At 35.6% G+C, this 24,332-nt stretch overlaps 1 protein-coding gene across 2 annotated transcripts in view; it reads right to left on the bottom strand.

The window, feature by feature from the left end:
* The window catches only part of FOXP2 (forkhead box P2), a 403,242-nt gene that overhangs the window by 120,383 nt on the left and 258,527 nt on the right, over positions 1-24,332 (bottom strand). For both annotated transcript variants that reach the window (XM_041471468.1, XM_041471467.1), the window contains exon 5: positions 1,452-1,541. In XM_041471468.1, coding sequence (XP_041327402.1) covers positions 1,452-1,541 — 90 coding nt within the window. The remainder of the gene's footprint in view (positions 1-1,451; positions 1,542-24,332) is intronic.

Genomic DNA, 24,332 nt, shown 5'->3' with positions numbered 1-24,332 from the left:
CAGAATAAAGCACTTTCACAATATTCATTAAATCAATCATTTGCATGGTTCAACCTTTCAAGGTCACTAATTCCACTTTAAAAACTTAAAAACCCATATAGTTCATACGCTTCTACCTTTATGGCTACTCTTATGTGCCTTCAGTGCAGAAGTTATTTGATACAAAAATGTGAATTTGCATTTACAAAGCAAAGTCAAGGGTAAAGAACGGGAAGTTGAGAGGGTCTCAGGACTCAGCCTCAGCCAGGAATGGACTACAACTACAGTATGGCAGGATGCCATCATGTCATGCTTTCCTTTTTTCCATTTTCTTTAGCCATATTCCTAAATTCTTGTTTGGTTCTGAGCAAATAAATAAAACCTTAAAAGTGTATTTGAAGAGAGCTGATCAGCTGTTTGCTGTGTCCAACACTGCTCTACTAAGTTTCACAAAGAAAAGGAGACAATGTGAATCACATTCAGAAACTGCACAAGTGAACAAATTTCACAACATTTCCCTGGTGGAGAAAAAAAATACATTCTAGTGCCTGGGGTCCTCCATTATGCATGACAAAAACTAGAAATGAGATAAAAACACCCTACTCCATCAGAAAACAGGGGCAGTCTTGAGAGAATAAATGCACACCCAGAAAAATAGATGTGAGGAAAAGAATGGTAGGATTTATACTTTTTTTAATTTCCTGAATAAAATAAAATTGTCTGCTATAAAATGTAATTCAGCAGTTAAGCACCCATATTTGGTCTATATACAAGAGAAAACAAGTTTTGTCAGCAGAATACAATTTGATATGGAACTCTGCATTAGGAATAAATGATTAATACCTCATAAAAATACCATACTGATAAAATGTTCTAGGAATAGAACTCTCTTTATGTTTTTACTAATGCATTTAAAATAACTATTCAATAGCAGAACTTTTGTTTACTCATTCACAATCTAAAGCCCAACAACATCCTAATGTGACATTTCATGACATATGTTTTTTTCTAAAATGTCAGAAGCAGCTTTCATAATTTCATGCACTTGTGCTGGTAAGTTTCTGAACACTTCTCTGTCACTTAGGTATAGTAACTGTGAGGTATTTAGCTTTTCTCTTTTTTTTCACAGATACCATTTTGCTCCTAGTCTTAACATGTTTTTACAATTTAAACCATGTACATATAAAAATCACATACCAGTCTTGTAACATGTCTGTAAAGAATTAATGTACCACAGTTACTGAACTCAGACTTAGTCTCAGACCTTTTAAGCATGTACAGCCACAAAAGGCTTTTGTATCCTACAGTGATTTTCCCTGTGAAGTCAGCAGCAAGAAGCCTGTAGCCAGCAGCATGTGAATATTCACACACACGGCGTTAGGGACAGGCACTGCCACACACCCCTCACGTGTCAGCGAGCTCGGCACTCTTCCCTGACATTAAGGTCCCAAAAGCAAGGAGACTTTACTAACCTGCAGCGGTCTCTGTTTCTCACTGCCCTTAGGAGATTTCAGTCCACTTGTCTGTTGCTGTAAAAGCAGCTGCCTTGCTGCCTGGAGTGCCTAAAAGTAAAAAAAAAAAAAAAAAAAAAAAAAAAAAAAAAAAAAAAAAAAAAATAAAAAAAGAAAAAAAAAAGTAAATAAATTCAACCAATTCCTAGAAAGAAATCAGTTACTCATTGCTAATTTTAGGTAAAAGTCCAATTGAATGAACAAAATCCCCTCCTATTCGATTTGTATTTGCTAGATTTCAGACTTCAGGGTTGTGGTTTTTTTTTATTTGAAACATTAAAAAAAATATTCTGAAAGTACATATATAAGACTTCACTAGAATTTATGGATGTACATGAAATCCTGCAGGAAATAAAGTTAATTTGTTTGAAGTGCTTGAAGAGGAAAAATCATAAACTGCATCAATAGCCTCATTTCCACAAGGAACTTGTCTTTGAGTGTTCAACTAAAATGCCCACTCCCTTGCAAATTATCATTCAATTTGCATTTTTGTATTACAATTTGAAGTAAAAGCAAGTAGACTTCAAGTGTTACCAGAAGCTGTAATTAAATTTGACAAATCAACATCAGATTATCTTGAAAGTGAATTAATAAGGATATTCATTGAAGATTAAAAACACTTTTTGTACTTACAATTCAAGGAGAAACCTCTCCTTTGACAAAAAAAAAAAGAGTACAGTTTTAATGCCAAATAAAAATGAGTGGTTTTAATTTGCATTCTTAGGAACATCAGAGAACAAAGAAATTATTACTCAACCAACCAGATCAGGCTCAGGGATGACAGTATACCAATCAAAATAGAAGATGTTTTCATTTATTTTATGTTTTCATTCCAACTCAGCCAAATACAGTTAAACATATGAAATGTAAACAAACATTCTACCTACCCAAAGAATGCTAATCTATATTATTTTTCCCTATAAAATTATTTGTTAAACGTCAAGTGCTATAAAGTGGTACTTATTTAGAAATTTAAAAAAAAGCAAACCAAAAAACGTGATTCAAAACATTTCCACTGAAACTACCTGGAGAACTCATTTTTTCCCCTTTGAAAAATCAGCTCAATAAATAGCAGTTATAGCTTTACAATACATCACACTATTATTTCTGTTATTAAAACCTACTGTAGATGGAATGTATTGCAACAAATGCCATTTGATCAATGTTCCCTAAAATAATAAAGACTCTCAACTGATAAAGAAAGGTACAATTTTGATTAGCCTCAAATGAGCTGGTTTTTAAGATAGTTTCTAGTATCCATGACAACAGTTGCTTTGACAAGATGTGCATATGGCATTACACTGCCAGCTGGTGTGAACAATGTTTGAACTACTGCATTGAGATGCTGAGCAAACAGAAAAAGTTGCCACGTCTTAACCCTCAGGGAAGGCAGTCATCCCCTGATCAATTATGAAAAGACAGAGAGAGGGCTGCTACAGTCTGGCTCCAAGCAAGTTTTCTGAGAAGGCAGGCAGACATCGAAAACCAAAGTAAACAAAGTGAATGCACTAGTACCATCTCCTAACAACATTGATTTGTCTCCCCATAGAAGGCCCTGGTACAAAGTTTGCAGAGCAGACTTTTAACATTTGGAGACATTCCCACAACAATCCCTGTATTGTTTCATCAAATTCTCAAGTAATTACAGGTCAGCTACACAAAGAATATACATTCCTCTGAACCTAAGCAATGAGACGCACAGAACTATCTTCTCTCTGCCAAAACTAAGCAAAAGTTAAGATATTTAAAAGCGCACTTGAAATATTTTGTTACCAAGGAACCACTGGGCGCATGATCTCTTCTGCACTCACAGTTCTTATGCAGTATTTCTCTGCCTGAGATCAGAGTTAAATGTATCTGTTGATTTCAGGGGCACCAGGATTTGCTCCCAACTTCTTGCAGTGGTTGAAGCAAAAACAGATTAAAACCACGAACACAAGATATGTGGCAAATTTGTATTCCTTAATCTCTAGTGCTCTCCAAAGGGAAAACCTGAATGAAAGCAAGAGAACTACTGCACTCCTGAATTCACGAGAGACTGTAGAGGAAAACTAACCTCACCACTTGGGGTGATACTGCCAGGAGAATGAGAGAAGAGATCTGGAGTACGAGGAAATGGAAAAAAAAAAAAAAAAAACCATAAAGACAATAATCTTTTATTTTTGGCAGTTGCAGAAATCCATCTTCCTCAGCAGCAGTGTCGTCACATCAATACAATAAAACAAGCAAGTAAGTATCTCGTAAATCTGTACATTTACAGTACTTGAAAATTAGAGAATCATAGTCTGCTGCAGCTTAGATTTAATCTAGACTGATTTCAAATTGTGGCTAGCATACTCCTGTGGAATGAGCCTAAGAAAGTATGACTTCCTACAGCTAACTACAAAAAGAGTCACACTTCATGAAAAAGCAAGGCAGCACAACAGGATATGCTTGCATAAAAGGCTCTACTCCTTAAACTATTTTGATTCATATGTGCTGGTTGGGATATCTCTAAAGGAGTAAAGGCTTATCTTTTAATACAGAATGTCTTATAAATGATGACTACCTGAATACTTCAGTGATCTTATTGTGGCAGTTTAGATTATTGTAAACACAGGAGATAGAAGAAGAACAGAAAACAATTTCAAGAGATCAGAGATGATTTAAAACTCATAAGGAGAAATCACTGTCAGCCTTTGTTCTTAGAGCAGTCAACATGCAGTATTTTTTTCTCCAAGTGTGCTGCTTTACTTTACATTTTGCTACATGGTAAACAACCTCTCAGAAACACTGTTAATTTCAAAGCATTATTACTGACATTATTCATAAGGGAAGATCATGAGACTATAAAATAGTAGCTCTAAAAATTCATTTGCTGCTATTGAATCTTTGCAAAACAAATTGACAAATTGAAAGTATCTTACAAAATTTGTAGTTTAACATCTACACTTCCAGTAAACACCCATCCCATGTATCATTTATAAATTTCTCTGACAATAACTCGTGATCTAAAAACAGTGTAATGAAGACAAAATAACAGATGCTTATAAATCTGACAAATCAAATTTATGTTGAGTCCCACCTCAAGTAAAGTGCAGAAAGAACAGATTCTAGGGCACTCAAAATTGTATCTAGTTCCCAATAACACTTGTTTCGAATTTTGTAGGAACTTTTCCTTAATTATCTAAATTAGTAAAACCATTTAAAAAATCCAATGTAGACAAAATCAATAAAAAGAACTGAGGATTAGAAATTATTTTCATTACATAAATGAAAATCATTATGATGTTTTAAGTAATGGCTATATAGGAAGGAAAATTTGGGCATATGGTTTCCAGAACTCACTGTGTTTCTAGTAAAATATTTATTGGGAACAGTACTTCTTAATATTTACTATGAAGCTTTGGCATAGCTAAAACACAAGCAGAACAGAAATGAAAATAATTGCATATAACTCACACTATTAAAGTTGATAAATTGTGGTAGACTTTGCTGTTTGTTGGCAATATTACTAGGAGATATAACTTCCTTTAATATTGTATTTCAAACCCTTCTGTTTGATCTAAGTGTGATTCAAAATTGTTTTTAAAGTTTTACCACTTTAATAAAGTGAAAGCTGTCACCTAAAGATGGTAAGCTTATTACTCTGTTTTTTAGAAATTAAATATATGTGTATTTTTAGGAAACAGATGTCACTCATATCCTTCCTTTAAAACCAGGAATGTTTAACCTATCAGCCTGTTGCATTTGAGATGTTAAAATGAAAAATGACATCTATGCCCATTAATATCATCAATGTATAAACAGCACAGCGTGACACATTCTTGAGAGCTGAAGGCTACAAAATCTCTCTGAAACATAAATAACAAAGCACTCAGAAGGATATTTGATGTTGATATTCATCTCTGAGAAAAACACTGCTGCCTGGGCTTCTTATGAAAATAGATGCAGCCCAAATGGATCCCCTGTAATTGGTTTCAGATAGTGAGGTCAAAAGAAATATGATACAAGAAACTATTATGTGGAACAGGCGAAACAAGAATGTTTATACAGGCACTCCCTATTTATACTGACAAGAGGTGTATACTCTGCAGATAACCAAAACATTTGCCAGAAGTCGACCAGATTCTTTTCTTTCCTAATTCTGAATACCTATTTTATTTTTTCAAATGACTGCATACCCTAACATTCCTGCTGAAAGTAAAATAAGTTTCTGAACATCTAAGTTTCCAAATGGCTGAATATGTCAAGCAAGAGTCATCTCACTGGTAGCACTATGCAACCGAAACATATCAACATGCTAAGCTGGATTTAAGGCCAAAGACTGCTCTGCACTGGTTGAATAACAACTTAACCAAATGATTACACAGCTACATTTATTATAAAAAACACTTCAGGAGAACCTCTGACCCTTTATAACCTGCTCAGGGGCTATTCTCTGGCTGGCTCCCAACAAGAATCCCAGAATTACCCATATTTGTACAAAACCCTCAAAAGATAGTGACTGAAAGACAACATTGTTTAAGTCTTCCTAACAGCACTCAAATGATGTGGCTAAACCTTTGTCTCTCACTGATTGTGTTTGCCCAGAAAGTTCTCTAATGAATATCAGAGTCAGTCAGCAGCACAGAATCTTATAATCTTTCCAAATGGAGTAGCAAAGCAGCTAGAACTATTCAAAGAATCTTGAATTTAAGATGATCCAACTCCTTTCCAGCAGCAGTCTCTCCAGAAGCCTTGATAGAGAAAGCAAACTCCCATGTTCCCCAGTGAAAAACACTCTTTTTTCTCTAAGCCACACAAAGAAAATTGAGGACAAATGTGCCACATCGGAAAGCCACCTGTATGTAACAGAAATCCAAGCCACATAACCTGCCTGATTTTACCCACAAGAGATAAACTGAACAATTTTTACAGTGTTTGCCTATAGAAGTAGACCAGATAGCTAAGGCTGTTGGCACCAATCTCAAGTAATATATTACACAAAAAAAACTAGACATTCCATAAGAAGGATTTCACTCAATTAACCCAACATGGGACTACGCCAATACTCAAGCGAAAAAAAAAGGTTTTTCTCTTTTCTAAATTTAGATTAGGGTGCCTTGCCTAGTAGTAGAACACAAACCGGAAAGAGATCCAAATGTTTGAAACTATGTTATGCTCCAGAAGAAGAGGCAACAGTCTTTGACACAGTATTACAATCCCAAGTACTCCTACCACCAAGCTGCTAGACAGGAGGACAAGAAGTGCGAGTGCCCACCAAATGTGGTAGTAGACCCAACCGTAAGGGTGAGATTAAGTGAACATTGAATGTGTTTGAAAATATCTGCTACATTAACACTACAGGAATTTGTGCAAATGATTGCCTGGCTTGCATTTGTGCAAATGATTGCTTGGATCCCCAGGCTGCCCAGCTTTCCAAGGCTGGAAAAATTCTTCATTTGCTCAGAACAGCAACTCTTCATGCCTGGGGAATTTCAAAATACAACAGCAGAGCACATTGAGGGTTGGGGGCAAGTAGAAAAAGACATTCTGGATCACAATTTAACTTACATACTTACATTCCTCAAGTGTTTCAGCTCAGAAAACATAAGAATATCTCTGGATATGGCTCTCATTTCCTTGGACTAAAAGCACTTTGCTGTTGGTTGGTTGTTTAGCAGCAAGGGTGATGGTGTGTGTGTGTGTGGTTTGTTTCCTTAGGCTGATACTGCCAGTTCCACTATACTGAGGCTCTGATTTTGATTCAGATTTGTGGTCTTCCCTGCAACACAAATGTCAGTAGAAGAAATGATCCTCAATCTACCTGAGCTTCTGTTCTATGCTGATGTTATCCAGGATTAATTTTCAGTTGAAGAGAAAAAGTAATAGTAATAAAGTGATAAATGCAACATGAAGTCTTATAATGCTGTTTAATAAAAGGAAATTAATCACATAATTTTCATAAACCTATTTTCAAACAGCAATCTATCAGAGAGAAATTATGCATCTGTAGTTATTGACCTTTCATTTCACCATGACTGATTTGTAATTAGACTAGTTTTGTGAAAAATAATAGTTAATTACCAGATTTTTTTCACTCTAATTGTTTTGGCTTTTTTTTTTTTTTTGTTGTTATTGTTGTTTTGTTGTGGGTTTTTTTGTTTAGTGTCTTCCTTTTTTTTCTTGTGTGAAGGATGTTAAATAAATACAGGGCACTAGGAATTAGCAGTTTACATATTTCATTTTATAAAACCAATTTAGCTCCTCTCCCGATAACCCAATTTAACAGATTCTAAAGACTTCTGCAAAAACAACTCTTTAATTTTCCCTGCCCATTATTTGACTGACCAAGAACTAGAAACAAAACACCCATAACAGTTACATGCTTCAATTCCTGGCAGCATTAGCAGGAATGTCTCCCCTGTAGCCACGGACTGCATTGGTCACTAGGGCTCCATGTCAGACCACACTTAACATGGTGCCTGACAGCAAATCCAAATGCTTTCTCCAAAGCTCAAACCAGCTGAAGAATGCAAATGTCAAGGGTTAGGAGAGATGGGAGCTCACAACACCGAAGTTGTGCTTGAACCTGACAGTCTCCTTTCTTTCATCCCACATGCCTGAACACAACTTTCCTTTTGTACACACAGAAGTAAACAATCTACTCTTACTTCTTTCCTGCTCCCTACATTACACAGTGACTAACTGAATTTATTAATTTTTTTAAAAAATCCAACAAAACAGTGCACACATTAAAAAGTCAGCAATCCAAGCTCACAAATATTCTGACACAGCTATAGTCTTCCATGAGATGTAATTTTCAAAAGACTGGGACATGTAATAGTTAAACAGGAGAGCTAATCTCTTAGTTCTACATGAAAAAAATGTGGCAATGGTGGCACGTACCAAATTTCCACATGAAAACCGGTATGATCTATTTCCAATGAAAATTTGCTAACTGATATAAAAAAGCTATTTAAGTGTGCAGGCAAAGAAAAAAAATCAATGCAGCTATCACATGTGTGAAGCCAGAAATAAAAAAATCCTTAAAATTATTCTAAGTTTATATAATATTATGCATGTAGGTAGAATACATACATAGGATTTGAAAGGAGTTGGTTAAAAAACACCTTCTTTCAAGTTTGTCCACTGTAGACATTTCCTTATTGGCTGTGAAACCTACTTTCAATTAATGCAGTCAGAAACAAAGCAGTGTTGACTTAGGTAGAATAACAGATGATTTGATAATTTATAAATAAGAAAGGAACTGATGCAAGTTAAATCAAGGGCAGCCCCACGTGTATTAAGAACAAAATTTGGAGCAACTTTGGGAGTGGAAATAAACAGAATATCAAAGGAAGCATTGCAACTGTCAGAAGGTTGTTAGAAGGCAAGAGTTTTAAGAGATAGAAATCTGAAAGGAAATTTTAAAATTAAAGACACTGAATTAAACAGGGAGATTATTAATCAAATTATTAACAAAAAATCATCACCAAGACATAAACTAAACCAAGAAGTGAGGTAGATACAAACCAGAAGGAAGTATGCACTCTAACACTTTGTTCTGTCCATCAGCAAGATTCCCAGAATAGAATCTCAAGTTTGAGAGGACAGATCTGAGGACTGATTAATTCTGTTAAGCAATACAGAGAGGTAAAATAACATGTGAAGAACAAATGCCAAAACAATTTTACCCTAAAATAGCCCTAGCCATTTAAAAGTCAGAATGAAATATGTCTATCTTTACAATTTATTTTCAACTAAATTACATTCTGCACTCACTGGCAAAGGAGTGCTGACACCAAGTATCAGAAGCACAGATTCCTCATCTGGATACCCTCTTTGCAAGCTAGTAACCAAAACTACCCATCAAAGAAAATGGATCTACATGGTACCAAAATTAAATAAAATTACAGTAATTGTACTAATCAAACTCTCTCAGCCAATCCAAGTGTGAGAAATTACATATCCATTGAAGAGCCACTGATTGAAAGGGCTCCAAATATTTGAATGATAACAATTTGATTTACCGTGTCCCTACAAATCCATATCCAGAGGAATGAGTGAGACTGTAACCATGAAAGGAAATGTTATCACGATGGTCATATCAAGCTTTTAGTGTATGGGAGGAAGGCACAAAAGCCATTACTGAAATATCCAGTTGATTATCAGTGGAGAAGAAAAAGGTCATGACTGGGTTTCACATTTGATATACTAAATTTCAAGGATGTTTAAAATAGTTTTAATAGTGCTAATTATTGACTTTTAGTTCTTACAAGAGCATAATTTAAAGAAATCTTAAATTTAATACACATAGCTGTGGTGAAAACCATGCATTGAAGACATTAAAAAAAACCTGTCATATTATTATGATAAAAGCAACTGGGATATAAAAATAGAAGTGCAACACAAAACTGGTATTTTCTCTACTTCCCTCAACCTTCTAAAGACTCAGTCAGTGAAATGCACCCAGCTTGGGACACAATGGTTCAAAGAGGTGGATCATTTTACCAGTAGCCAGATAAGAATGGTAATAATGATGTCAATGAGAACATCCAACATATGGGATAGCAGAAGTCAGGAATAAACACCAACCCTAAAGAGGTAACAGTCATCAGCAAGTTCTTGCACAGAACAAATTAATTGTATTCCATGGGAAACATGAGCAAAAATGGCCTTAAATAGAATCCAGGGAGACTTAATTAAATTTAAGAAGAAACTTTCCAATGGTAAGAGTAGTGGAGCAGTACAATAAATTGTGTACATGCTGCAAAATCATTATCCCTTAACCTGTTCAAGAAGCATCTTAACGAACAGTTAAGAGCACCAATTCTGCTCTGGGACATAGAAGATCTTTTAGAAGTGTCTCACAGCCCTGTTTTATTTGATTGTGTGGCTCCTGTGAAAGCATGCCAAGTTCGGATTACTGTGATGTCTAACACCTTGCTACATTTCAAATAACACCATGTTCTCATAAACTGAGTATCATGAAGCTCCAGCATGGTTTGTTTCCATGGTGAGCTAGCAGAGGATCAGCAAGAGCTGCACATACAGAGTTGCTCTTTGGAATTTTCGACCTTACATGACCACTTTTGTGTTTATGAGACTATCCTTGAAATTTTGGACTGAACAGAGAAATAGTGTATACAGAACAGGAGATGGCTTAGAAATAAATGCTCCGTGCCCTTACTGCAGTCAGAGCCTCTGATCAGGATTCTTGTGCCCTCACCTCCAAGTATGGACACAACAGCAGCAAAAAACCAAGACTTTCTTGTTATTACAATTCTTGCTAGAAACAACAGAGATGTGTGGCTGAAATGGAGAACTAAGGAGAAGAGAGAAAAATAAGGCAAGAATGAAGGTCCAAAGCACCACTAGATCAACTTAAGTCAGACATCCTCACAAATGAAAAAAAAACAAAAACAAATGGATCCATTTTTGGCCATGTTTTTAATGAACTAATTTGATCCAAAGTCACTATGTAATCTCAACCACATTAAAAATTGGTCTATATTGCTAAAGGTAAATCAGCTGAACTGAAATACTACTGTGCATATTTTCTATTTTTTCTTATGGATATTTTGTAATGCTTTCTGAAACTACAGTTAACATAAACTAAACTAACAGGAACATATTCAATAAAAGAATGATTAGGGGAAGAAACAATAAACATGAATGTAAACAGTCAATAACATTAGCCACTTTATTTGCAATCTTTCAAGGTTTTTGAGAAACCATATTTTGGAGACAGAAGAGGAGTTTGGTCTGCAATTAAAAAACAAACAAACCAATAAAAATTTGTCTTGATATGAGATAAAATAAATTATGTAAATAGCAGCCCATTTCTAGACACTAAACTTATCAACGTTGGCATTGGGCAATAGTTCTGAATGTGATGAAAACAAAAGGTCTGATCTAAACTCTTTGGAATAATTCTGAGCACTAAAATCTGATACTAAGTGTGGACAGTGAGATGGCAAAGGAACCTCTGTTTCATGACCACAAATTGGTTTATATATTTGTATAAAACTTATAAGTGCTATCTGCATTTGCGATCTACTCTGACTTCCTTGAGTTATTACAATTTCAGCTCTTCTCTTGGACTGCTCATCTACCTTTTAACTTTTTGGTGCATTTTGCGATGATCTGGCAGGCACAATCCAACACACAGACTTCTGCCTCTGAAGAATACCAATGTTTAGGTTCTTGCTGTAGTTGGCAAGTGAATTGTATATTTTGAAGGGTAGCCCTAACAGTCCGTGTAGCACTGCTACTGAGAAAGCATTCTCCACTTCAGGGACTTTTAAGAATGAAGATTGCAAAAAGAGTGAAATGACAAAGAACTTTAATTTTAAGCTAAAATGCAAGTATAGAGAGACAGGCAAATGTCCTCAGGCTCCTCAGCCCAGTTTCAGTCCTTGTGAGGACATCTAGTAGGAAGTATATTCTTTATGATTAGAAACTTGTAGGGATGAAAAAGAAAAGACCTGAAGCTCTTAAAATTGTTTTGCAGAAGAGGAATAAAAATATTTTGCAAATCCCAGGGCATTAAGGTGCTGGAGAACTGACAGCAACAGTGCAAAGAATTCCCAAGTAATATGCATGAGCAATGCAACAGGTTAGACATTTGAATTAAAAGGTAGATGTTTCTATCACACTTCATCAAACTCACCCAGGAAAAAAATGATCCTTTTTTATACTGCCTTGGCATCTACGGTAATCTTCCTAAACAGCAAGCTAATCAAGGAATTATAATCATAAATATGCTCAGGGGCATTATCACCTTTAAATGCATTTGTAAAAGCAGACACACCCAGATATGCTGGTGCCAAACATATGTAGTACTTCACATCAGTATTCTGGCATCAGACTGTAAAAATTTCCTCTGAACCATGCAGCATGTAGTACATAATCACTGTAACTAACATGCACATAAAACAAGCATTTGCAATCTAGTGCATGATCAAAATATGGTGGAAATTAAGTTTAGATATAAATTTTACTCCATATATTCCATCAACTATTCTTTATATAAATCAAAACTTTATAATCAGCTTATATTTTTTCAGTCCTCTGTCTTGTCATCAACTTATTACAGTCTAAGCTCAGTCACTAGTCTTCTCTTCTGAAGACACTCCTCTTTACACATTGCACAGAGTTCAGATTTCACATCCTAGAAATATTTTCCAGATTCTCCTTCCCATAATACTTTCTTTTTCCTTCTTGCTACATTTTAAACCTCAGCACACTGTAACTACAATGTCTTTTAATTTAATTTACTAGGCACAATGCAGTGCATCTTCTCTGTGAACATTTATCTATCTTACTAGATACTTACTTCTTGATACCATGAGTTTCAAGTATCACACAAAACATGGATCTATTCCTGACTAGATATCTCAATACTAGTACAGTATTACAATCTACAGTAAATTTTAATTTATTTAAAAAATTTATGTAATCTATTAGAGATGGATTTTTTATTTTGCACGATAAAACATAGATAATTTAATCTCTGAGATTTGGGAAAAAATACAAGACAGACATCATAGTATTATAGTATTTTTAGTCAGAAGGCCTTGCCTTTTATGAGAAAGCCTTCTGGATAATGCCTATCCATCTACTGCAATTCCCAGGGATCTTCTTGTGCCATAGGACAGTGGACTGAAGAATAAAAGCAGGAGAGAGACTATTTTATGTGAAGAGTTTGGGATGGCTTTGAAATACTTTCTGGAGCACAGTTTATGGCATAAGGCTTATGCTGCTACCTGAAGAAAGAGCTGTTGCCAGCAGGTGAAACAATCTTTGATTTTAGATGAATGTCAGAGGTTTGCACCCTCTTCTCCAGCAATCCCCAGGTTCATTAATAACACTAAGACGTGAACCCTGCAAGCACTTTCATGTGTGCTTGCATGCTTCATGTATAGAGTTACAAAAAACATAGGGAGTGCATTACAAAAAAAGGTATGATGACAATATCACTTTTACCAACTCTCTCAGGCTTCACCACTGAAAACTGAGAATGTGATTTTCTGCACCAGCAAGCTGTGAGTACAGCTCTGGTCATCATGTTTCACCTGTGCTGACCCATGCTCTCCCAAGCCATGCCCTGGCACAGCTCTGCAGTCAGACTTTTCCAAGGACCAATTTGACTACAGAATTGGGTGCAGCTATCCCAGTTTTGGGGACTAAAATGCTTATTAGCTCATGTGTGTCTCACTCTGTGTCAACTGCTCAGTTTAGTATCCAGGAATCATATGTTTAACTTACTAGTGAAGATCATGGCTATGTGCTCAAAACAGTTGAGCCAAATGTTGAATGTTGTTTTAGAGCTCTCTTGGCAGAAGCAGCCAGGTTGTGATTTTGGGATGGCTTGTGAAAGTGTCAAAGAACCTTAGCTTCATATCTGTACGGGTTGGGGAAAAAAAAAAAAAGTGGTCAGAAACAAGAGCAGACACTCCAGGGTGGGGGAATCAAGACTCCTTTCATTCTGAACTGCTGCATCCTGAACCTCCCATGGTGCCTCTGCTGATGAGTTTTAAGCACCAGTTTTATATAGACACCTTATGCATCTGGGATGAGTTCTACTGATGAAAGTCAAAATTTTGACAACAGCCACAGTTTTATAAAGAGCTTTCATTTCCTTCATTAAAGAAGCAGTGGCAAAACCCCCAAAGAATCCAAAGCATCTGTTTCCAGAGTTACCGTCAATCAAATCCACAAAAATAGTACCATATAATCGTTTCTGTAAATACTAATATGGTTGATAGTATTTCTCATCCTCATGTTTAGGCACCTAAGACTAAGTATTCAGAGTTATGTAATTTGACAAAGGTTCTAAAATAAGTAATTTCCAGAGCTCAGGTTAGTCACCAACTCCCAGAGTGCCCCAGATCTCAATACTGGGATTGAACTCCATCTGACTGGCAAAGGAGCAAGCAGGTTATTCAGCAAAGGTGACTGGGACTCTGGAACCAGATGGCAGAGAGCATTGCAAAGGCTTTGGTGTATCACCAGTCGTATTTGCACAAAAACAAGTGAAAAGAGTAAAAAGGTCCAACTTCAAGCACTTAAGGGTTGTCTTTTTAATATTATGAATACTTTTATTTGCTTATTTTAAGGATACTATGAAAATGGGATTTTTCAGGAAAAGTATACTGGGAAAATGAATAGTGTTAGGAATGTATTTAAAAACATGCAATCATCAGTAGTACTTTTCTTTAGGTTTTTCTGCATCAGAATTTGGAAAGATTCTGGCCTCTCTGAAGAAAGAGATTCTGGCCTCTCTCCTTCACTGCTATAAAAGACAGAGAAAAAGTGAATCACAGAAGGACTACAAGGACTAAAAATTGTACATTAGGGACAATTTTTACAATTTTTTACAAGTGCAAAGAGAATAGCAGCAAAATAAAAACAATGGAAGTAATGTTGTAGAGCAATTAAATTCCTTCCCAACAAGAAGGTATTTTAAAAGACTCATATTGTAAGGAGAGTATAAAAAATCAGGCCAGCACAATATAATTGAGAATAGATATTTGAGTGACTAGAGATGACTATGCTACTCAATAAAAAAAAATAATTTTACTTAAACTGACATCCTTAATTTTCAAGGCAAGTGTAAAGTGTTTTTCTGACTAGTCTGACACAGTTTAAGTAGTATAGATAGTCTATTTTTCATAACAAACATTGGTAGACTCCAAAGTGACCTAACAGGCCCCATTCTTTGAAATGTGAACACATGAAATTCACTCAAGCTTTTACATCATCTTGCAACACAAGATATATCAAGAGCCCCATTTAAAATTATTTACATGGGAATTAATAGCATTCCAAATAGACATTTTGCAACAAAGTTCAAAAAAACCCTAATAGCAATGCCTGCAGGAATTCTCACCTTTACCAATCATTAAATTTGTTGGAAGAAGTGATTTCTGATATTTTGCCAAATGCAAGTGGTAGCAAGCTGAGCATTTGTTTTCCAGGTTGTAGGTTTTTTCAGACAAAGTTTTCTTAACATTTCTTCCTTTTTGAGAACCACAAGCCTCTGTTGCAAACACTTATTTAACCTCTGTTCTGGAACATATTTTTTTAAGTTTTGCAAAAATATTACCCCATATTATATATGGCTTAGCAGAATTCTGATTTTGGTTCAGTTTGGAATTTTTTTCCTAGGCGTCACAAGAAGACAAAACAATGGCACCTAAAGCAACAACAACACAGTTTTATAAAAATCAAAAATGAAAGACAAGAAGAAGAAAGTTTCTACTTGAGAGAAAGGAAGGGGATTTAGCAATGTATATTCACACAGTCATAAATTATTGTGTTGTATCTAACCTGTCACAAGCCATATGTATTCACCCACACTGCAATACAGCTTCAGCAAGTTTCCTGAATTTCTCAAGTAAAAATAAAGTTTTGGAAACAGAGGTAATTCAACATTTCACATGACAGCCTTTAATGCATCCTCAAATTCCAATAATAAGTAGGAGCAAACATGGGAATATATCTGGTCCTGTATCTAGAGTTGCGTTTCTGAAACTATTTTCTATACAGAAAGGAATAAAAGCTCCTGACAAGCAAAGGAAAAAGGGACAGGTCAAATCTGTGTTAAATTAAATGCTTACACTTTTAAGTTTTACCACATGTTGATTGTCCAGAACATTATATATATAATTGAATATAAAATATCTTTATATGGAGGGGTGTTCAACCAGTAAAAATTAGCTGCAATTAAATCCTGCCCTTGCTGATTATTATATGTCTTCAACTGTCAGTCTCTCATGTCTACTCACAGTGTAGCTAATTTCAAGCAATATCCAAAGGCATACCAATTTCAAACAGATTTCAAATCCTTCAGTCTAGTGAAGAAGAAAAGCAAGGGGACAGTAAAATTCAAGGCACAGACAAGCTCCATTCTGCCACGAGACACAAGAATGGACAGTGAAGAGATGTTAATTGGACTGGGGCACCTTCCACCAAGGGCTAACATTTCTGTAGAATCCTCAAGTCAGATATAAACGTTTCTGAACAACAACACAGTCCCCCTCTTTTTTTTTCTTTACTTTCTGCTTAATGTTAATGGAAGATGCCATATGGATGGTTTTGGAGATTTCAATGCACTTTTTCAATGTTCAGGGAAAGTTCAGCACAGTCAGCTGCAGAAGCTAGTAAAAGGTAGCCCTTCACTGCCTCCTTTTAAGGGGTACAAGAGTAATTCTATTTTCTTGTTCTTTTACTCTTCATTTCTTGTACTGATTATGCCAATTAGAGCAGTTGTCTTAGTGATGCAGTCATCTGCCTTCTAGAAATCTTACCTGCCTGTTTATATGCTTGCAGGAACTGACAGCTGCAGAATGAATTTGATACAGATCATATAACTATCCCAAACAATGAGGAAAGAGATAAGCAGCAGACTGAGTGGTAAACATCATTGAGTTATTTACACCATTTCTGCTCATTTGTGCTCTTTTACTGTGGAATACAGACTGCATAAACTGAAATAAATAAATAAATAAATAAATAAATATGTATAAAATATATTCTAGAAACTATATTTAAGCTGGAAGAAATTTTGGATTGTCTTTACTGCAGATATGCAGCACAGTCTTAAATGTGGGAACCAAAAGAGAACAGTATCTATGTAAGATGCATGACTGCACATCTGCTAACACAGTATCTGAGGTCTTTGCCTCTAAACCTCATTAGTTTACAAATAGTTATTTTCCAGTGTAGAGAATATCTAGTTCAGACATTGTACTTGGTTCCCTGGTGAACAGACCATTTGTTTTCAAACCAAAATCAAATCCTTTCTTCTTGAAGTCCTAGTCAATGTGACCCCCTAAAAAAACCTGTGTACATTTTTTTCTCCTGATCTGTCACACTTCCTTTTTTTATTATGGTTGTGTTCTTCCCTGGGTGACTCCAAGGGCTTCCTTATATTGCCCAACCTGGTAGCCTCATCTTCACTCATGTTTCTGTTTCACTCAAGAACTTAAAAGTCTTCCCTCAAAACTTTTTGCAGCTAATTTCTTAATACTGACCTTAATCTTTCCGAATGTTGTCTTCAGATTTTAAGATTCTTCCTCAGGTTTAAACAAATAAAAATAATAAACAAAAAGTTTAAAAAAAAGTTATTAACCTGATACATAAGTAAAATAGATGGACTGAATGATACATCATTTCTTCTTACCCCTGTTCTTAACTGCTCGTTTCTCCTGTATTTTAATCCCTGCTGAATCTAATTTATATGCTGTGATTAGTATGTTTAGAATAGTCTTACTTTCAGCCTGAAGGGGTTCAAATATGTTACTGCTTTGTATTGCAACAGTATTATTTTGCTTACAGTAGTAAGCATTCAGAATATCTATGAAGTCCCAAATGCAGTAATAGCAGAAGCAATAACAATCAACTGATTTTAAAATATACCATGTCATTTTATATAAAATAGTAGCTGCAGTTAAAGCCACTCTTTTCTGTGAATAGAATACACATGAATAAGAGAGGGGTTTTACATGCCACATAATAAGCAGACCTGCATACAAAAGCATTTAACACATAAAGATAAATGAGGCCATTGGAAGAGAGATTTGCCAGGAAAGAGACTAGGACTCTGTATTAACACTTGGGCTAAGTCCATGAAGCCAAATATGCTTTTGCCTTTCAATATGGGCTTTGACTTAGAGGCAGAAGGGAAGCTGCAAGTGCCATGTTCAGAGCCCTCTCCACAGTGGTGACCACCTTTGCACATAACCGACTTCATCAATCAGAAACATGCCATGTGCAATGCAATGGAGAAATAAAGAATAGACACTAAAGAAAACTGTGCTCTGAGCAACAGCAGAAAATGCAGAAAAAGAAATGAGATAAAACAATACTTCTCATTAGTATTTAATTTCCTGAAATACTGAGTTTTGTAAAGAGCAATTTAACTACCCATAGAGTAGCACTGACTCACAGGCTTCTGCTGGGACATCTCAAAAGATCCTAGTACTGAGAAGAAAGACACGTAATCTTTATTTTTATGGGCTTTTGTTTGGTTTCCTTTTTAATGGTAGCAAATTCTATACTTTTTAAAATTTCCTTGAAAATTCTTTAGGAGAATCCTAAACAGGGCAACACAAAAATCTGTTTGTTCTGAAAAACGGCCATCGTCTTCAAGACTAGCTACAGTTTGCCCTTTGTGCTTTGAGACTGAGAATTCAAAAATGCAGACCTACAATAGCCAAGCTGCCCCTTTTTATCTGGAGGCTTTGGGTATCCCCCAAGATTTTTATATAAATGTAGTGCACTCTGGTTTACATTAGAAAAGGAAACATTTATCTTATCACATTGATATCGGCTCAGTACAATATTACATTCTGGAATAAGAAAATATTGCAACTTTTCTTGAAAAGGTCAAGAGGTACTGTTTATCTTCAGGGCATAATGAATTACATTGTATTTCCTCCCCAAGAACTCTGAAAGAATGGAATATGTTTTGACGCACAATGCACAACTCAGGGCTCTGTGATTGTAGGTGGAATAACAAACAAAGCTGTAGTGGAATACTTCAAGCTTCAAAATTCTGTATAAATACAAATCTACGTGAGAAACCTGGCTAACAAGTAGTGCTATTGTTTCTAAAAAAATATGTGTGACAATTCTAATAAGGCATGACCTTCAAATCTCTTCAGCCTCTTAACTGCATCCTAAATTCAAGTTTACTTACTTATATTACATGTTAAACTTTATAGCTGTTCAGCTAGGCAGTGTAACAGATAAAAGTTTCTGGTGTCCAATTTTATAGTCAGAACACATCTTTTTATTTATGAAAATCACATTTTCTCTTATGTCTGACTGCTTGGTTTATGTTGCAAGGATCCCGCTCTCAATTCACTGTTACTACTTGCTAAATACTGTCCACTTTTCTGAAGAAATGTTTCCAGTTAGGTTTCATAATGAAAAAAATAATAAAGAAAAAAAAATATTATGATAGCTGAATCTGAAATCCCAATAATAGAGACTTGCATCTCCTCATATTTCCTGCATCAGGACCAGTGACTAGTAAATAGAAATTTTAGTGGAAAATCTATCATGATATATGCAAGCAAAAACCATTTTTCCCACAGAAAACAACAAAACTACAACCAATTTTTCAACAGCTCATCTATTGTATTGATAGGAAGTAATATGTGACCTAGTCCTGAATATTAATTTTTCACAACAAGTGAGAGATTGAATTAACAAATGAACAAGGGTCTGTGGAAAAAAAAAAAAGAGAGTTAAACTAGGGAGTAATGGAAACACAATATATTTGAAAAATCCCTACTGCTCTGCAAATTTCCTTTTGCAATCATATTTTGCCTATTATATTCAGAAATTAGCAGAATGCTGATGGAGATTGGAGCAGTAGTCTGGAAGGGAGACGTGTATCAGCGTACCCCTTTTTTTGTCACAGCAGGGCTGGTTGGTTACTATCTACTAGCCAAGATTGCTGCAAGGAGCTTTTCCTTACTCTGTCCAGTTGAAACTCAAAACAGTGATCACAGTGGTCAGCTTTTACTTTACTGCTTAATACAGGAAAGAAGTACTCACCGAGCTGAAATTCGTCTCAGATGGCAAGTGAGAGCTAACAGCATCAGCTCTTTTAATCTGTTCATTCAACACAAGAACTCACATTTCAATTTATTCTGCCATGAGATCTTGAAACACACAGTGGTCAAAGAAGAAACAGTAGGCAGGGGGTGCTCTAACACATACTATAGATCTTTGGCAATGTGGAAATAAAATGAAAGAGACAAACCTGGAAATGTGTGGAGATGCACCTAGACTAAATATCCAGGACAGTCGGGGAGACCTTTAACTTCAATTCAGAAAAGGGGTGAGAAATAGAGAGGAAGTGAATACATAAATCTTTCTATTTGTGGGTACTGGATCAATAAGAAAACAATGAATATCAATACAAACAGCACACTTGAGGGCACTAAGCCTCCATCAGACCTACAAAGAGAAATGCCACATCAGTGACAACAGCTGAACAGCTTAAATCGCAAGATCAGGTAAGATCTCAACATCAAAGTAGCTATCTGAAATAAAGTAGCTTAACAGACTGAGCTTGAAGCTTCTATCGTGTGGTAGAAAAATCACAGCTAGATCCATTTTCCAATGAATATGCCAAACACAGATGTTTATGGAGTAAATCAAAGCTTTGGTTTTTAGATAAGAACTCTTACCCCATGATACAGAAAAAAGGAAAAGAAACAAGAAAAGGAAATATATTACTGTAAGTAATCAAGAAATATTAACTGGAGTGTAATATCATGGATCTCATCGTTATGGGAGGTGGAGATATGAAAAAATGGAATAAATGGACAGAGTTGGGATCAATAGAGTTGTTCAGCAAATAGTCTGTTTGGAATATTATTTGGGTCTGCCCTGACATATACAGAAGTAACTGTTACAAGGAAGTAGAATGAAATGAAGACTGTTTATATTCAAAAACTTCTGAATTAATTCTTTCCTTTTCTGGTAGAAGATTTATTTCCTCTGTTTTTCCTAATAGAACAAACATTGACTCATATAAAATCATTTAAAGTATCATCAAATGTATAAAGAGATTTTTTTTTCAGAAAAAGGAAACAAAACCTATTTTCATCAAATTTCATTATAGTAACCATGGGTGCCTCTGTCCAAAACTGCAATGAATGAAACACAAAGAACACTTTCTCTGGTTTTCTTTCCAAAGTATTCTTACATTCTTAAAATATGCCACAACCAAAGCAAAAAAACAAGAAAAAAATTACAGACATACAGGATGGTTAGATTTTAATAGGACATTTGGGTTTTAATAACTTACTATCAGATTAATGATAAATATTAATAGCCCTGAATAGGGCTATGCCTAGCTCTGCCAGTTGGCTCCTAAGTGAGTCTTGAAGCAAAGTGAGTTGCAAAGTTTTTGATCAAAGTAATACTCCAAATCTTAAAAGGGATTAGCATGCATAAAATGCTTAAAATTCCTAACAAATTACCTTTCAAGTCCAAACTGCTAAAACAGTAAGATAAATGACTAAATATAAAGTACAAAAAATGAAATAATATAACCCACAATTCCCACATGTTTAGCCAAGTTCTATCATTTGTCCCTTACTATTCAGGAAAAAACTTCCTGTAAGAGGATAGCTCTGCTTTCCACATCATTTAAGAAAAGCACCCTTGACGGTAAAACTAAATGAAGGTTTCTACTTTGATTTTTGACATTTTATCTGACTTTTCTACACCTTACTTATTATTTTCTACCAATGATTTTCTGTTGCAGTTTTTTGAGTCATTTGACCACAGATTTTTCACTGGATTTTAACAATCAAAATGCATAAACAAATTTTAAATACAGAGTTAGGAGCTGTTTCTTCATACTATTTTTGCATGTACCAATACTGGAGAGCTGTTGGCAAATTACAATAATTCAGACCAACTGAAAGGACTGCCTGTATCTCAATAAGTCAGGTTACCATTCTCAGGTTGCTCTGAGAAGGAACTGAGGATATCCCTGGACTTGCTGGGCATTTTAGATTTAACACCTGGCCTCTCAGAGCAGTCTTCATCTTTTAAAACTGTTTTTTGGCTTTAAGGAACATTTCGGAAGGGCTTGGCTAGCTCCAGGCACTTAACCCTGGTTTGCACTTGCAGTGCACCGAAGGCTGTGGCTTCCAGCTAGGAAGTCACCGACTGACTGACAAGAGACACAATATCCCAGCACAGTACAGGGAGTACAGGCTGAAATTGTATCCTTCATGCACTCTGCACATTTTGAAAAAAACAAGGAGAAAGAAGGTACTGTCTGAGGTTCTGAGAAAATTTTGGAGCCCAGCTTAAGAAGCAGGAGAGGCATTGATTGAGAAGAACAACAAAGTTATGGACCAAAATGGATTTTGTGATCATTATGCAATTATTTCCAACCTGCAGGAGGGGGAGATGAAGCAATTAATGGCCATCCTTGGGAAAGGAGAAATAAAAAAAGGCCCTTTCTGCCTTGAGGAATCTTTCACATCTCATTCACATCACAGGGACTGTTGGAAGTTACAGTTAGCCCTCACAGCACTTTTCTGATCATTGGTGTATGTGTAAAAAATATTTGATATTTTGGGCCATTCTTCTCTTATATTGCCAAAAACCCTTCTTCTCCTTCAAACTGAAGTTTGTCTATTAAACCTCAGGTAGAAGGGCCTTTAAGACAAGGAAGGATAAGAAGAGCCCTTAGGACACTTAGCACAGCTAATCATAAAAAATCATGAAGCACAGTGAGATGTTTGCTCATTGCATTATACAGAAACAATTAGGGGGAACAGATCTTGTTAACAGATTTTTTTCTTTTTTTTATATTTTATTAAGGAAACCATTAAAGAGGAGAAAAAACTCCCATCAGAAATTAAAGCACATTGTGCTAGATCTTCAACAAATACAGTGCACAGACAGACTTTGCAATAGTTTAGAAACTGTTCATGAAGGGTAAGGGCCACTGAATGAAAGCATAATTAAGTTTTGCAGTGAAAAGTTTCTCATGGATCCATTGTGATTCAACGATGTAAAAACAATAGGCTAAAGAATATTTTGTGTTATCTATTTACATAAATGGCATGAAGACAGATTTTTGGCCTGTCTTTACAAGCTATGAAAAGCAGCCCAGAAATAACAGAATAAGGTGTTTAAGAGAAGGTTTTAGCAGCATGAATCCACACAGTAGCAAAACTGGAGTGTGCTAGCCACTTTGTTGTAGGCAGATTTTTGTTTGTATGCTAATTTACATTGGGGGATATTTTAGCACCTGAGACAATATCAGGACAGGTAGATGAGTCTGTGCATCACAAACACCACCAGAATGGGGTTAGTGTAGCCTGATACACAACACTCATGCTTCAAAGATGCTCACAAGTTCTGGTATAGATTTTAAGTATTCCATGTTTTTCCCTCAGATTTGTACTTCTGAACATTATTATCAATATAGAGAACATGATTGTTTTATTCATTCTGGCTTTTTCCCAAGCAGCACACAGGACTGACTTTTGATCCACTGGTTCATAAACTGTTACATGTGCCTACACAAGTAAAAATTACATTAAGTTAAAAATGCAATTTAGTAACACAGGATTTTAAAAATTGCAGCATTTTAAAAATTATCCTTATGTAAAAGGTGTCAATAGAAAAAGAAGAAAGTTATGGTTTTATTTAAGCAGGATTATAAATATGGTAACAAATGGAATGAAAGAGGATAGCCAAACATCTTTTATTATCTGCAGTAATGTTATACAACAGCCACGGCATCAAGCTGCAGGCATGTAATTAGTATTGCTCTGAAGCAGCAAAATAAGCATACTGGTCACTCAGATATTTTTTCTAACACAAGATGAGTTTTTAGTAAATTTTTTCCCTTGACTGTGACTCTCTTTCTGCTTTCAAGTGTGCATCCTTGAAACTCCAGGGCTTCTTCCTCAACCCTCCCATCACAGTTCTTTAACTCTGTCCTTTAACTCTGTATTTGCTCACTCACATGTGGAAAACAGCATGTTTTCCCTCCCATTCTCCTCGCCTTTCATTTCTTTTTTCAAAATCTTCTAATCAACAAAATGCATATAGTTAATTTTCCCTGTATTACATGGAAGGGTGCTAAGGAAACCAGGGAAGGGTGCTCTGAAAATGGCCCCTACACCATGCATGAGGAGCCAGCGGATGACTTTAGGAGCAGCCTGTGATCTGAGTCCTAACAGGAGAGCTCCTGTCTCCCAACATGGCTTCCATACTAGGAAGAAAGTATTACCTAAATTATGACTTCCACTGAGAATAATGAAACGTCATCCATTTTGCAAGATAGCCTTTAGATGTGGAAATTTCCTCGACAGTGTA

This window comes from Pyrgilauda ruficollis, unplaced genomic scaffold (assembly GCF_017590135.1).
Source record: "Pyrgilauda ruficollis isolate IOZ18807 unplaced genomic scaffold, ASM1759013v1 scaffold27, whole genome shotgun sequence".
In the NCBI taxonomy this organism is placed as follows: Eukaryota; Metazoa; Chordata; class Aves; order Passeriformes; family Passeridae; genus Pyrgilauda; species Pyrgilauda ruficollis.
The sequence above is the reverse complement of the archived record's forward strand: the minus strand, read 5'-3'. Positions and strand labels throughout refer to the sequence as shown.